The sequence below is a fragment of the Aquarana catesbeiana genome, linkage group LG10, assembly GCF_042186555.1.
Source record: "Aquarana catesbeiana isolate 2022-GZ linkage group LG10, ASM4218655v1, whole genome shotgun sequence".
Lineage (NCBI taxonomy): Eukaryota > Metazoa > Chordata > Amphibia > Anura > Ranidae > Aquarana > Aquarana catesbeiana.
In genome coordinates, this window is record NC_133333.1 from 132,443,319 (window position 1) to 132,458,570 (window position 15,252).

Here is a 15,252-nt window from a genome sequence, read left to right on the forward strand (position 1 = left end):
CTCTTCTCACAAGCTTTGACTGCCCCCATGTCCAGTGAGGGGGAAGAGAGCAGAGAGACCTGCTACTCTCAGGCACAGTGCAACAGTGCTGGATCAAGGTCAGGCTCAGGTAAGTATTTAGGGGGCTGTGAGATCCTAATCACAGAAGGTTTTTTAATGCAGAGAATGCATTAAAGTGGAGTTCCAGGTAAAAATTGAACTCAGTTTTAAACAAACCTTTTTGGTATGTTTTCTTTGGAACTTCCGTCCCATGTCGCTGCGGTTTTATCATGCCCCCCCCCCCCACCAGTGCCTTCTGGGAAATGTGTGTGTCCCAGAAGATGACGGGACCATTCAGAAAGCGCCATGTGACTTGCGCATGCACAGAAGGAAGCAGGCTGTGAAGCAGCCAACGTCTGCACCCGGAGCCAATGGACGGGTCAGCTTCGGGTGTCGACATTGCGGGTTCCCTGGACAGGCAAGTGTCCTTATATTAAAAGTCAGCAGCTAAGGTATTTGTAGCTTCTGTCTTAATTTTTTTTCACCCAGGCTGGAACTCCGCTTTAAGGTAAAAACCCTTTTCATTTACAACGTCTTGAAACTGTTACTAAACCCACAACAGTAAAATCATTGCATATATGCAGTAAAGCATGCTTGTTATGCTCACTGTGGAACCTAAGGGGTTAATCCTCTGCATTGTGTAACAAGGCTGTTTGATCCTGTCTTCTCTGATCCTCCCCTTCTTACACTGACTCCAACACAGGCCTGGATAAGACAGAGTTAGTGGAGTCAGGCTGCACATGCTCAGTTTGGTGTGTGTTGCTAGAACTTTTTTTTTCTTGGGAGAGTGCATGTGATCAGCACAGGGCCAATCAGCACTATCCAGACAGAGGGTCAGGGGTCCTGCATCCTGATAGGCCAGTCAGTGCAGTATGAAAACTCCTGCTACAAGTTTTAACCAGTGCTGGTCACAGGACTGATATATACTGCTGATGAGAAAAAGTATTTAGAATTTTCTATTTATTAAAATGAATGCATTTCCATGTTCTGTGTACTGTGGGAGATATAGTGAATGCAGGGTCCTGGGTTTAGCAACAATTTAAATGACAGGGAATGATTACCAATTGTGAATATTTTGTGACTGTAACATTCACTGGTTTATAAATCTTCCCCTAAGCTTTGGTTTGGCTGAGCCTTTAAATAACTCCTGACATTCCTTGCTGATATTTGTATTGTTGTAGACCGGTCAAGTAAAACATTTCTTTTCTATGGGTTCTACTATTTAGAAAAAATGTTAGTGATGATAACTTCCATTTAGGTTCTGTCTGAAGAGAGTAAACCTGCCAGCACAGAGACCGGTTCTCCAACTTGCACAGACATTTTGCGTAATAAAGTGCCTGAGAATAATGACTCCTCACTGAAAGATGAGCTGCAACCACAAGATGGACTCAGAGTCAATGACCCAGGTATAAAAGTAACATATTTTTGGAAAAGTCTTAAAGTTCATTTAAAAAAAAATGTTTAAAGTAGAACTATGTGCAAAACTTTTTTTTTTTTTTTTCATTTTTAGTTGAACAAGATTTTGGAGATTTCCCTCCACTTCCTGTCCCATAACCAAACAGGAAGTGAGAGGAAATCCCTGAAAATTAAAGGAATTCCTTAGGGACTCCCAGGTCACTAGAACTAGTGTCTCCACTGGAAGATTTCCCCTCTAATACTTTTCTGGGGACAACACAACATTTGTGTTTTCTTTTACTTTCACTTTCAATGATAATGGTAAACATGACAAATAGAGAGGGTGAATCTCCCTAACGGGGGGCACTGACAGCAATAAAAACAGACTAGCATTTTTATCCCTCTCTACTTTTTCCAAAGTTTAGAAAAGTCCATACTACATGGGCTGGATCCCAGATTTCCTGCTTTGCTACTTATGCAAGATATATTGTCAGCATTTATTTTTCTTCCCATCCAGAGACTTAACAGAAGAGTGTTTGTGTAATATAATGAGACTTCAGTGGCTAGAAGGGTAAACTTTAAGCCACAAACATTTTTCCCCTATGGAATTTAAGGCTGCTGAAAAATGGCAGCTCCAGAATACCTTGCTACACAGATAGGGCAAGCTTAAAGGGTAACTCCACTGTCATGAGTTAAAAAAATTAGCAAATAAAAAATAAATAAAAATATAGCCTATGCAATTGCAACTCCATGCATATTGTAATTGAATGCTATTAAAAATGACCTTTCCTTTTCAATCTGCAGAGCTGTAATTTTCTGTAAAATTCAAGGCAATATGGCAACCTGGAGAAGTTCTGTACACAGATGGTGTACAGAACACCCCCTAGATATGTCATTTCTGTCTTGTGTGATTTGCTGACTGATTTTCCCAGAAGTCTGCACTACGATACGAATCAGATTTTTGGCACCCTCTGCAACAAAAATTTAATTTTTGGTGAGATACTCCCAAAGGGAAATCACGTCTAAAGGGATGCAGACCCTGAAAATGTCCTTGTTAGAGCCCTGCAGGTGCAGCAGCTGATTGATTATTATAAAACCGGTCCCATACAGATTCACTCAGGGTACAGACAAACAAACGGCTAATTCTTCAGAATAATCAAAGGAAGGGCTCTGCAACCCAGTTTGTTAAAATCCTTGCACTGTACATAGATCACCCAGAGGGGAATGTTTTTTTTCTTAACAAAAGTGGAGTTACGCTTTAAAACTTGACCAGACATTTTGACACTGTATATACTTACATCGTTACAGTCAGATTGAAAAAAAGACACAAGTCCATCTAGTTCAACCAACAAAAATAAAATAAAATCATACAATCCCATACACACAATCCTATACCCACATTTGATCTAGAGGAAGGCGAAAAACCCCAGTAAAGCACGATCCAATTTGCTACAGCAGGGGAAAAAAATTCCTTCCTGATCCCCCAAGAGGCAATCTGATATTCCCTGGATCAACTTTACATATAAATGTTAGTACCCAGTTATATTATGTACACCTAGGAAGGAATCCAGGCCTTTTTTTAAAGCAATCTACTGAGCTGGCCAGAACCACCTCTGGAGGGAGTCTATTCCACATTTTCACAGCTGTTACTGTGAAGAAACCTTTCCGTATTTGGAGATTAAATCTCTTTTCCTCTAGACGTAAAGAGTGCCCCCTTGTCCTCTGTGATGACCTTAAAGTGAATAACTCAACACCAAGTTCACTATATGGACCACTTATGTATTTGTACATGTTGATCATGTCCCCCTTTAATCTCCTCTTCTCAAGAGAGAATAAATTCAGTTCCAGATGAGGTCTTACTAATGATTTGTTCAGGGGCAAAATGATATCGCTCTCTGGAATCTATACCTCTCTTAATACAGGGGGTCCCCTAGTTACAAACATCCGACTTACAAACGACTCCTACTTACAAACGGAGGGAGAAAACAGGAAGTGAGAGGAAATCTACCCCTAGGAAGGGAAATTTACTCCTGTAAGAGCAATTATGGGGAAAAGGTACCTCCACTGATGCATTATCACCAAGGCTTGTTTCCACAACAACCCAAAATTTTCAAAATCCAATTGTCATTGGGACAGAAAGTGAGGTGAAATCTTCTGAACAGGGGCACAGACAGCAAAACAAATGTTACAGGGGTGTTAACCCTTCCCTATGCTATCCAAAAAGCTTAAAAATAGTTTTTTTGGCTGGAGCTACACTTAAAAAATGTACCTGTTCCGACTTACAAACAGATTCAACTTAAGAACAAACCTACAGACCCTAACTTGTTTGTAACCCGGGGACCCCCTGTACAAGAAAGGATTTTGGTCGCTTTGGAAACTGCAGCTTGGCATTGCATTCTATTATTGAGCTTATGATCTACCAAAACCCCCAGATCCTTCTCCACCATGGATTCCCCCAGTTGTACTCCCCATAGTATGTATGAGGCATGCATATTCTTAGCCCCCAAGTGCAGTACTGTACTGTACAGTGTAATTTTACATTAATAATGGTTACATTGCAATAACCTTCTGATTTCAGTGGTTGAATTTAACATCTTGATCTTTAAAAGGAACCTCTTGAAAAATTATACTCTGACTCCTTTGTCTCTTTCCTCAGCTTCTAAAATGGTACTTGTCAATGGGAGCTGTAATTCCATATCTCACTTCTAGTGCCACCTGCTGCTGGAATCTGGCATTGTGACCTACAGTGCCTTGCAAAAGTATTCACCCCCCTTGGCTTTTTACCTATTTTTTGTTTCATTACAGCCTTTAGTTCAATGTTTTTTTTTTTTAATCTGAATTATATATGATGGATCAGAACACAATAGTCTAAGTTGCTGAAGTAAAATTAGAAAAATATATACAAAAAACTATTTTTCAGAAATAAAAAACTGATAATTGGCATGTGTGTATGTATTCACCCCCTTTTGTTATGAAGCCCATAAAAAGCACTGGGGGAACCAATTACCTTCAGAAATTACATAATTAGTGAAATGATGTCCACCTGTGTGCAATCTAAGTGTCACATGATCTGTCATCACATATACACACCTTTTTGAAAGGCCCCAGAGGCTGCAACACCTAATTAAGAGGCACCACTAACCAAACACTGCCATGAAGACCAAGGAGCTCTCCAAACAAGTAAGGGACAATGTTATTGAGAAGTGCAAGTCAGGGTTAGCTTATCAAAAAATATCCAAATCTTTGATGATTCCTAGGAGCAACATCAAATCTATCATAATCAAATGAAAAGAACATGGCACAACAGCAAACCTGCCAAGAAACGGCCGCACACCAAAACTCACAGACCGGGCAAGGAGGGCATTAATCAGAGAGGAGCACAGAGACCTAAGGTAACCCTGGAGGAGCTGCAGAGTTCCACAGCAGAGACTGGAGTATCTGTAGATAGGACGACAATAAGCCATACGCTACATAGAGTTGGGCTTTATGGCAGAGTGGCCAGAAGAAAGCCATTACTTTCACCAAAAAAACCCAAAATGGCACGTTTTGAGTTTGTAAAAAGGCATGTGGGAGACTCCAGGAATGTATGGAGGAAGGTGCTCTGGTCTGATGAGACTAAAATTGAACTTTTTGGCCATCAAAGAAAACGCTATGTCTGGCGCAAACCCAACACATCACATCACCCAAAGAACACCATCCCCACAGTGAAACATGGTGGAGGCAGCGTCATGCTGTGGGGATGTTTTTCAGCAGTTGGGACTGGGAAACTGGTCAGAGTTGAGGTAAAAGATGGATGGTGCTAAATACAGGGATATTCTTGAGCAAAACCTGTACCACTCTGTGTGTGATTTAAGGCTAGGATGGAGGTTCACCTTTCAGCAGGACAATGACCCCAAACACACTGCTAAAGCAACACTTGAGTAGTTTAAGGGGAAACATGTAAATTTGTTGGAACGGCCTAGTCAAAGCCCAGACTTCAATCCAATAGAAAATCTGTGGTCAGACTTAAAGATTGCTGTTCACAAGCGCAAACCATCCAACTTGAAGGAGCTGGAGCAGTTTTGCAAGGAGGAATGGGCAAAAATCACAGTGGTAAGATGTGGCAAGCTCATAGAGACTTAACCAAAGTGACTTGGAGCTGTGATAGACGCAAAAGGTGGCTCTACAAAGTATTGATTTTAGGGGGGGTGAATAGTTATGCACATTGACTTTTTCTGTAATTTTGTCATGTTTGTTGTTTGCTTTACAATAAAAAAAAAAAAAATTCAAATTGTGGGCATGTTCTGTGAATTAAATGATGCAAATTCTCAAACAATCCATGTTAATTCCAGGTTGTGAGGCAGCAAAACACAAAAAAATGCCAAGGGGGGTGAATACTTTTGCAAGGCACTGTATCTATAAACTGTCTGAATAGCATTGTTCAGTGATTTCGGTCAGTCCACTCAGTAGGCTGAAAACATTTTCCTAAAAATTAGCTTTAATGAGTTTAGCAAAATCTGAATGGTCTGAAATATTTTCACCTGATCGGAACTTGGAGAGACACAGAAGAATGACACCTTCTAAAGGTCAGTCAGTATTGAAAATTAAACTTTGAGATGTATCCAAGGAGCACAGTTTATCTCTTATTTTTTATATTTCAGGTCATTTAGGTATAGCTGTGATAGTGCAGTCAAACCCAGTCCATGGTCTTGGAACCTCTGCACCTCTCTGTTATTAATGCAGCAAGAGAACTTCAGACACAACCATGGCAAGCTTCTTACCTTGTCAAACTGCCAGTTTCAGCATCTGTCCTCTCATGTCTTTAGGTGGCTTTGGGTTATCAGTACTAATCAATAAACAAAATTCATTTAGGTTAATCTATTTTCTATGTCTTTAAATATTTTTTTTTCAACTTTTAATATTGCCCATTAATTGTGTTAGATTATGCTTTTTTTCAGCCTTGGAAAGAAGTGTGTTTTATCATTGGTAATCAGTAATTTCTAATAATGACGAGTCAATTGTACATGTGTTTGATATTTGCAGAGACCCCTAAGCCTGAAATACTGTCGGTGATTGATGACATCATTAACTCCACCCCAGAACTGAAGTTGAATTCTGAACCGTTAGAAGCAAGGTTAGGCCTTTTTCTAATGAAATGGCTTAATAAATATGTTATTGTATAAGCAAAGAACAATGTGCAGAGTGCACATCAGAAATGACATTTCACTTGTCAGAACGTAGTAAACTGTTATGGGTTTTGGCTTTGTGGGTTACTGCATAGTCCACTCCATCTCTATTTTCCTCACTTTATTATTTTAGCTTTATAAAGGCAATGGTTTATAGCTGATCAGATTCCACATTGAAATAATTTGTCATTTGGTGTGAATATGCAAATCAGACACATTTTGTAATAACAGTTACAGTAAGCCTTCAGGCTAAAAATTGGAGGATTTTCTGTAACAGGAGGTGTAGTTTGCAACAGCTTAGGAAATAGTTTTATTTTATAATTATTATTATTATTCAGGATTTATATAGCGCCAACAGTTTACGCAGCGCTTTACAATATAAATAATAATGCTCTTCTATCTAAATCTGATTGGTTGCTGTGATTGCTTTCATTTTCTTGCCAACATTTTTCTAAAGGCTGCTGAAAAAAATAAAATACCTTTCTTCTATTTCTATTGCTAGCATAAACAGTTGCATAACTCCCACACATCAGTGAAGCTTATTTCCTTTGGATAGGCATATGGCAGAAAAGAAAATAACATTCTTGAATGAGGCGTATATACTTAATGTGTTTGTGGCCCATAGAGTTCTCACCATAGTCTACAAGTAAGACCCCTTTCACACTGAAGGCATTTTTCAGGCGCTACAGTGCTAAAAATAGCGCCTGCATAGCATCTGAAAAAAGCCTCAGCTGCAAACCAAGTGTGAAAATCTGAGTGCTTTCACACTGGGGCGCTGCGCTGGAAGGGCATCATAAAAAGTCCTGCCAGCAGCTTCTTTGCAGCAGTGTAGGAGCGGTGAATACACCGCTTCTGCCCATTTAAATCAATGGGCAGTGCCGGCAAAGTGTCGCTGCAGTGGCGTTTTGCGGGTGGATTTAACCCTTTTTCGGCCAATAGCGGCAGTTAAAACCGCCCCGCTAGCGGCCGAATAGTGCCGCTAAAACGATGGTAAAGCGACACTAAAAATAGAGCCACTTTACCGCCCACGCCCGGGCGGTAAAGAGCGTGTGAAAGGGCTCTAAATAAAGCATAGGATGGTAAAGATACCGCGCTAACAAAAACAGTAGCAAAAAGCAGCAGCATACAGTGCGATTACACCAAAAATTAAAGAGATAAAGAAAGCTGCGCTAAAAATTAAAGTCCATAATAAATGACATCAAGGAAAAAATGTCCATTAGAAGCATAAAACACCACCACAGTGTGCCTATAACTTAATGTGCCCATCCACCGTAGCTGTTAGTTCAGCTTACCAGACGGCAAGCTTAAGAAGGCAAGTGGCTATAGCCCAGCCAAGGCTTTTAAGCTTGCTAATGATCCCAGTGTTCGGAATATGTGGATACCGCGAGTGATCCTTGGAGATTTACCCCCCGCCATCCGAACACCAAGATCGTTAGCAAGCTTAAAGGCCTTGGCTGGGCTAAGTTATAGGCACACTGTGGTGGTGTTTTATGCTTCTAATGAACATTTTTTCCTTGATGTAATTTATTATGGACTTTAATTTTTAGCGCAGCTTTCTTTATCTCTAAATAAAGCATATTTGTACATTATGGCACACTTACCTCCCCAAGTGCCCTCCTCCAGTAAGGGAATGTCTGCAGACTCCTTCGCTTCTTCGTCACTACTGCCGCCATCTTCCCCCGCTCCTCTTCCAGAGGCTTTCTCATGTTTTTCTATCCAGGGTTGATGTAACCTGTGTGCAAGTTAGTTATTTATAGTGGTACCCACAAGCATAATTGTGTACTGTGATACACATATATACATGTAATATCCCTCCCCCATTGTGTTTAGCTGGTTAATGGGCATAGAGGAGAAGGGAGGGTGTTGGCTGTCATTTACCACTGTATATACTCCTACATGTGTGACTCTATAGTCACATGGGCTGCTCAGATGTGATAGGGAGGAAATGCTCAGCATAGAAACTCACAGAAAACTGAGTATGTGCAGAGTTGCCACCACAGTTGCAAAATCCCTAGCTGCATTGAGGACATGAACAGAAGGCGGAGATAGAAAGCAGCAGGACCGACCAGGTTTTTTGCAGAAACACAGAAAACAAATCTTATAGTGACTGGGTGAGTATGAATGACATGTAATACACCATTTATTGATCGTTGTTTTAATGTGGGTTTAGTGATAATTTAATGATATCTTAGTTTTGCATAGATGGCACACCTCCAACTTTTCATATCTCTTGGAAACACTTTCAGCACTTTATTTCCCTGGCCACCTACTACAACCATCACCAAGGGCGATCATTCCTCAACTTTTAATTTTAAATGCAACCCCAGCCAGTGTTTTTTTTTTTTTTTTTTTTTTTAAGTATTGTGATGGATTCAAACCTATGCTAGGGTTGATTGGCTTGTCGCCTCCCTACCTGTTCCAATTACCAAAATCCACATGGGCAAAAATATTAGAAATCTCCCCAGTGGGGATGTGGACAACAATTAAAAGCATGAGAAAGATTGTAATCTTTCCCACTCTTCTAAAAATATTGCCTATTAAATATGTTATTGCTGTTGGTAAATCAGTTGGGTTTCCTCTCTCTCCCTGTCTTGGTGTCAGTCGTTACTTTGACAAGTAGTATTAGATGCACAGACGGCACTAAAATCTGACAGACCTGTTAAAAAAAAAAAATAGAAAGGTTCCACTTCAATTTAACCTGCAAAAAATGCAGCAGATCAAGTGGCACGTTTTTTTTTTTTTTTTTCTATGGCATAGGATATAAGTCATCTGTGAACCCCTGTAGTCCGTAAGTAAAAAGTTGGTTTTGTTGCCACAGACTTCACCAACACTGTGCAGACATGCACACCTCTGGCTGCTTTCTTGTAGCCTGGGAGGGTGAAGCCCCCGAACTGCAACCAGGCCTTAAAGTAGAACTATACTGTAGTTAAAATGTTTTATTTTTTATTTTGGATAGAGTAAGGGAGGATTATTACTACTATCAGATTTTGTTTTTTTTTGCCATCTGTGTCCCGTCTGTATCAGAGATTTCCTTTCTGTTTTTTAGAGATTTCTCTTCACTTCCTGTCCCGGAATCCCTGCACATTAAGGGAATTCCTCAGGGACCCCCAGGTCACCAGAACTAGTGTCCCCATTTGAAGATTTCCCCTCTATTACTTTTCTGGGGACAACTGAAAATTTGGGATTTTCTTTACTTTCCCCTTTTAGTGATAAGGGTAAACAGAACAAATAGAGAAGAAGAAGAGGACAGACAGCAAAAAAAAAAACTGACAGGGGTTACAATCCCTTTCCACTCTTATCTAAAACTAAAAAAAGTTTTGCCTTTTAGTTATACTTTAAATTTTAAGGGCTGTGCACACCTACACACACACCCTGTTGGTTCCCTGCATGACCCAGACACAGAATCAGAGGCCTTGTCCTGCCCAAGGCTCATCGAAGTCTCCGAACTCCAGAGCCTAGTCCAGGAATTGCAATACCCAGAGCAAACCAAAAACACAGTTCTCTCCACTCAGAACCAATACTCTAGAGCTCCTCACTCTGTATCTGTGAGAACAATGTGTAGTCTTTAATCCTACTAACACATTGGCATGGCCTAGTGCTGATATATACAGTACTATATACTGTGTGTGTGTGTATATGTATGTGTATGTGTGTATATATATATATATAATATCAAGTGATCTTCTCTCACAAAAAAAAATGGTCCATGTCACAGTCCACACATAAATATGTTGCCCGGATACACTGTCTAACAAGTTTCCAAAATGTACAAAACTTCATCACGTGGCCTCCCCACTCCAAAGAACGGTGGCTCAACTTTTGATGCAGACCAAAATGAAACCATTTTAGCATGGTCAAACCCACTTCTATTTCCATCAGTGTTAATTATCCTCCAAATGCCAGCTGGAATAGTTTCCCAAACTTTTGCCTTGTGTCTCAGTAGTCAAAACATACAGAACTGCACATAGTGTAAAATCAGTTGGATGCATTTTTCACTGCATTCCCACGACATAGACAGTCCTATGGGCATGGTTTACACCATTACATTGCAGTGCAGTGAAAAAAAGTACAGCAAGATGCTTTTTTTGTACCGCAAACGTGCAAAAATGCGCGTAACTACACAAAAACGCAACACATCGCAGTTCACGTGAAAGCCCAAAAAATAAACAAGGAAGTGACCTCAAAGTACAAACATGGAGGGAAAAACACACATCAACTGCATGTAAATGCGAATAAAAATGTGCATTAAATGTATGCAAATGCATGCAAAAACACACCGTAGAAATGCAGTTTCTGGTGTGCATGTGCCCTTGGGGAGTCCACTGTTGGATATGTATGATTTAAATAGCACTGCACCATTTCTGTCAGGAAGTTTTGCCAAGCTATTACTTCAGAGGTGAAGTTGCTTGTGCCTATTGTTTACATGGGCCATGAATTGACTGATTTCTAATGTTGAACATACAGTATTGAAGACAAAAACAGACAGACAACTAGCATTTTTTTTAAAAAGCAGCCATCATTTTTTTTTTTCCATAGGTTTTTCCACACCTCTATAACATAGGGGTATGTGTTCTGCAGTTCAAAAAGAGTGCACTGAAAGTTATGAGCTAACACAATTTCTGGCAGGATCAGCGAGATATTTTTTTGCACTTTACACCCTAATATGGAAAATAGAAGGCAAAAAATAATCATCTATTTGAAAACTATGAATAACTTCCAGGTCTACAGACCTGTCTGGTGACTTTTGTCTGGAGAAGATCTTTTGTCCAAATATTTATTTGACAAAAAAATTAGCCACAAAATTGCCTGTGTTTTCAGACTGCTGTCTTTTATTAATAGGCAGCCCAAATGTTTGCTTATACATTTACAGTTCCTTGAAAAAGTATTCATACCCCTTGACATTTTCCACGTTTTGTCATCTTACAACCAAAAACGTAAATGTATTTTATTGGGATTTTATGTGATAGACCAACACAAAGTGGCAAATAATTGTGGAAGGAAAGTGATAAATGTTTTTCAACATTTCTTACAAATAAATATCTGAAAAGTGTGGCATGCATTTGTATTCAGCCCCCTTTACTCTGATACCCCTAAATAAAATCTAGTGGATCCAATTGCCTTCAGAAGTTACCTAATTAGTAAATAGTCCACTTGTGTGTAAATTAATCTCAGTATAAATACAGCTCTTCTGAGATGCCCTCAGAGGTTTGTTAGAGAACCTTAGTAAACAAACAGCATCATGAAGGCCAAGGAACACACCAGGCAGGTCAGGGATAAAGTTGTGGAGAAGTTTAAAGCAGGTTTAGGTTATATAAAAATATCCCAAGCTTTGAACATCTCACGGAGCACTGTTCAATCCATCATCCGAAAATGGAAAGAGTATGGCACAACTGCAAACCTACCAAGACATGGCCGTCCACCTAAACTGACAGGCTGGGCAAGGAGAGCATTATTCAGAGAAGCAGCCAAGATGTCCATGGTAACTCTGGAGGAGCTACAGAGATCCACAGCTCAGGTGGGAGAATCTGTCCACAGGACAACTATCAGTCGTGCACTCCACAAATCTGGCCTTTATCGAACAGTGCAAAGAAGAAATCCATTGTTGAAAGAAAGTCATAAGAAGTCCTGTTTGCAGTTTGCGAAAAAGCCTTGTGGGGGACACAGCAAACATGTAGAAGAAGGTGCTCTGGTCAGATGATTGGCCTAAAAGCAAAACGCTATGTGTAGCGGAAAACTAACACTGCACATCACCCTGAACACACCATCCCCACCATGAAACATGATGGTGGCAGCATCATGTTGTGGGGATGCTTTTCTTCAGCAGGGACAAGGAAGCTGGTCAGAGTTGATGGGAAGATGGATGGAGTCAAATACAGGGCAATCATAGAAGCAAACCTGTTAGAGTCTGCAAGACTTGAGACTGGGGAGGAAGTTCACCTTAAACAACCCAGAGCTACAATAGAATGGGTTGGATCAAAGCATATTCATATGTTAGAAATGCCCAGTCAAAGTCTAGACCTAAATCCAATTGAGAATCTGTGGAAAGACTGTTCGCTCTCCATCCAATCCGATAGAGCTTGAGCTATTTTGCAAAGAAGAATGAGCAAAAATGTCACTCTCTCGATGTGAAAAGCTGGGAGAGACATCCTCAAAAAGACTTGCAGTTGTAATTGCAGCGAAAGGTGGGTCTACAAAGTATTGATTTAGGGGGAGCTGAATACAAATGCACGCCACACTTTTCAGATATTTATCTGTAAAAAATGTTGAAAACCATTTATCATTTTCCTTCCACTTCACAATTATGTGCCACTTTTGTGTTGATCTATCACATAAAATCCCAATAAAATACATTTTACGTTTTTGTTGTAACGTGACAAAATGTGGAAAATTTGAGTACTTTTTCAAGGCACTGTAATGCTGTCATATAATATTGTCTTTAGCAGTGATTTTAAAAGTAGGTTGTGCTGTGCATCACTGGGCTTTCAATATTGAAGTCTCCAGATACTTATCTGTTAAGAGTAGAGGGAGGTGCAAGCACTCAAAATTTCATATTCTCCTATGAATAAGAGGCATTTCTGGAATGTTGCTGCTCCGGTTTTAGGACAGCAGCCAGGGGCTTTTTTAATGCTGCATAAAAAAATATCTTTAGAAATCCTGAGAAATTGTTTATTACTCCTCTAAAGTCAGTTTGTTGTCATTGTCATAAATGTGTCTAATTCTGATTGGTAGTAACTTCATAATTCCACAAAATGAGGAATTAACTTTTATATTGTTTTTTTTTTAATCAAAACTTGTTTATTGATACATTGCTCATATGATACATACAGTTGTTGCAGTATAAAGACAAAGAAAAACAATACATGTAGTATATGTTTCTGTGGGTATACATAGCATCTGAGCAATAACAAAAGAGCATATAATAAATTTCTTTTACCCTTTCCATCCCCAAAGAAGAAAAATTTGAAAGGGGGTTTAACCAGCACTTTCGACCAAGTATGATAAATCAGTGTTATACTTTTCTTCAATTCAAGGATACGCAAAGTCTAGTGCATAACCTTTAAACTTTACTAAACTTGTGTTTCCTGTCTCTCTCTTGCTCCCCCCCCCCCCCCCTTCCCTCCCCATCTGTTGATGACTTTTTACTGAAGAAGTATATCCATTACCAATTGTGGTGGAGCTAAGCTAGGGTCGTCCAGCCATGGTTGCCAAAAAAGATTACATTTTCCCACAACCTTTCTGCGGCTGTATGCCAACTGTTCTCTGAGAAGTAAAGAATTAACATATGCAATCCACTGCTTTCCTGTGGGGACTGCAGGTGCCATCCAATATCATGCTAAAAGTTTCCTGGCCAGGTACATCAGTCTAGTGATCATATAATACATGCCCCTTGGGTACATTTCTATATCTATTGCCCCTAGCAAGTACACCAGGGGGTTGAGGGGAACAGGAAGCTAAGCTAGTCTGGATATGTATTGTGACACCTCCGCCCAATACCGGTGGAGTTTTGGGCACCTCCAGAGCAAATGTATAAAGTCCCCCTGATGTACTTTATATTTTGGGCACGGGGGGAGTCTCTACTTCCCCAACTGTGAAGTTGTGTTGGTGTTCTATAGGCTCTATGTAGGATAAATAATTGCGACAGTTTATGAGACGCTGAAAACTGATACCGTGGGTGTTGACTCCAGGGCCATGTCCCACTGATCACCATCTATGTCTCCGATATCCTCTACCCACTTACTCCTACATTTGTGTGAGGTATGATCCTGGAAGGAGGACAACAGTTCCGTGCATATCCTAGATATAAGTCCCTTTCCGGGTCTCAGCCTGGAGGACCTCCATCAGCAGAGGAGACGACAACACTGTTAAGGACTGGGTCTGCTTCTGCACCCTCAGGGCATGTCTAAGTTGGGAGTATTTGTAGAAACCCCTTGGGGTCAAGTGAAACTTTCTGTATATTTGTTCATAGGTTTTCAGTACTGTCCCCTCGTATAGCTGCAGGAACAACCAGATCCCACTTTCTCTCCATGGGGAGAACTCCTGTAGTTTCCGACATTCTGGGTATCTAGGGTTGTTCCACAGTGGAGTGAAAGGCATTGGACCCCCAATTCCCATCGCCTTCTGAAATCCCTTCCATGCTTTTTTAAGGAGGCCATTGATTGGGGCTGAGTGCGGGATACTTGGTAGATCCATTTCCATATGGGAGGCTGCCTTCAGTGAGGGGTTAGTCATGGTTACCAGGTTCATTACGGGGTCATCACCTGTGTCCCTTCCCCACCCTGCTAGTTGTTGAATTTGTGAGGCTAGAAAATACATTTTAGGGTGCAGTACAGCTAGTCCCCCCTTATCCCTTTCATATTGTAGGGTGGTCAGGCTGATCCTTGCTTTTTTCTTTTTCCATATCAGATCTCTCATTAGGGAGTCTATACGTTTGAACCACATAGGTAAATTGTGGAACTCGTACAAGAGTTGCAGGGCCCATACCATATTAATTAAATTTACTCGTCCTACTACTGACAAGGGTAATTTACACCAACTGTTACATTTAGCCTTTTGCCTGTCTATTAACGGACCTAAGTTCAGAGATAATCTGTAGGAACTGGGGACACCGCGACCCCCAATTACTTAAAGCTGTGTGCAATGTTAATCTGAAGGT

The 15,252-nt window shown here is 40.4% G+C and overlaps 1 protein-coding gene across 2 annotated transcripts in view; it reads left to right on the top strand.

Moving 5' to 3' along the window:
* LOC141110901 (C-Jun-amino-terminal kinase-interacting protein 3-like) overlaps positions 1 to 15,252 on the top strand; it is a 218,447-nt gene that overhangs the window by 77,228 nt on the left and 125,967 nt on the right. For both annotated transcript variants that reach the window (XM_073602675.1, XM_073602676.1), the window contains 2 exons: positions 1,298 to 1,445; positions 6,457 to 6,547. In XM_073602675.1, the coding sequence (XP_073458776.1) occupies positions 1,298 to 1,445; positions 6,457 to 6,547 (239 nt within the window). The remainder of the gene's footprint in view (positions 1 to 1,297; positions 1,446 to 6,456; positions 6,548 to 15,252) is intronic.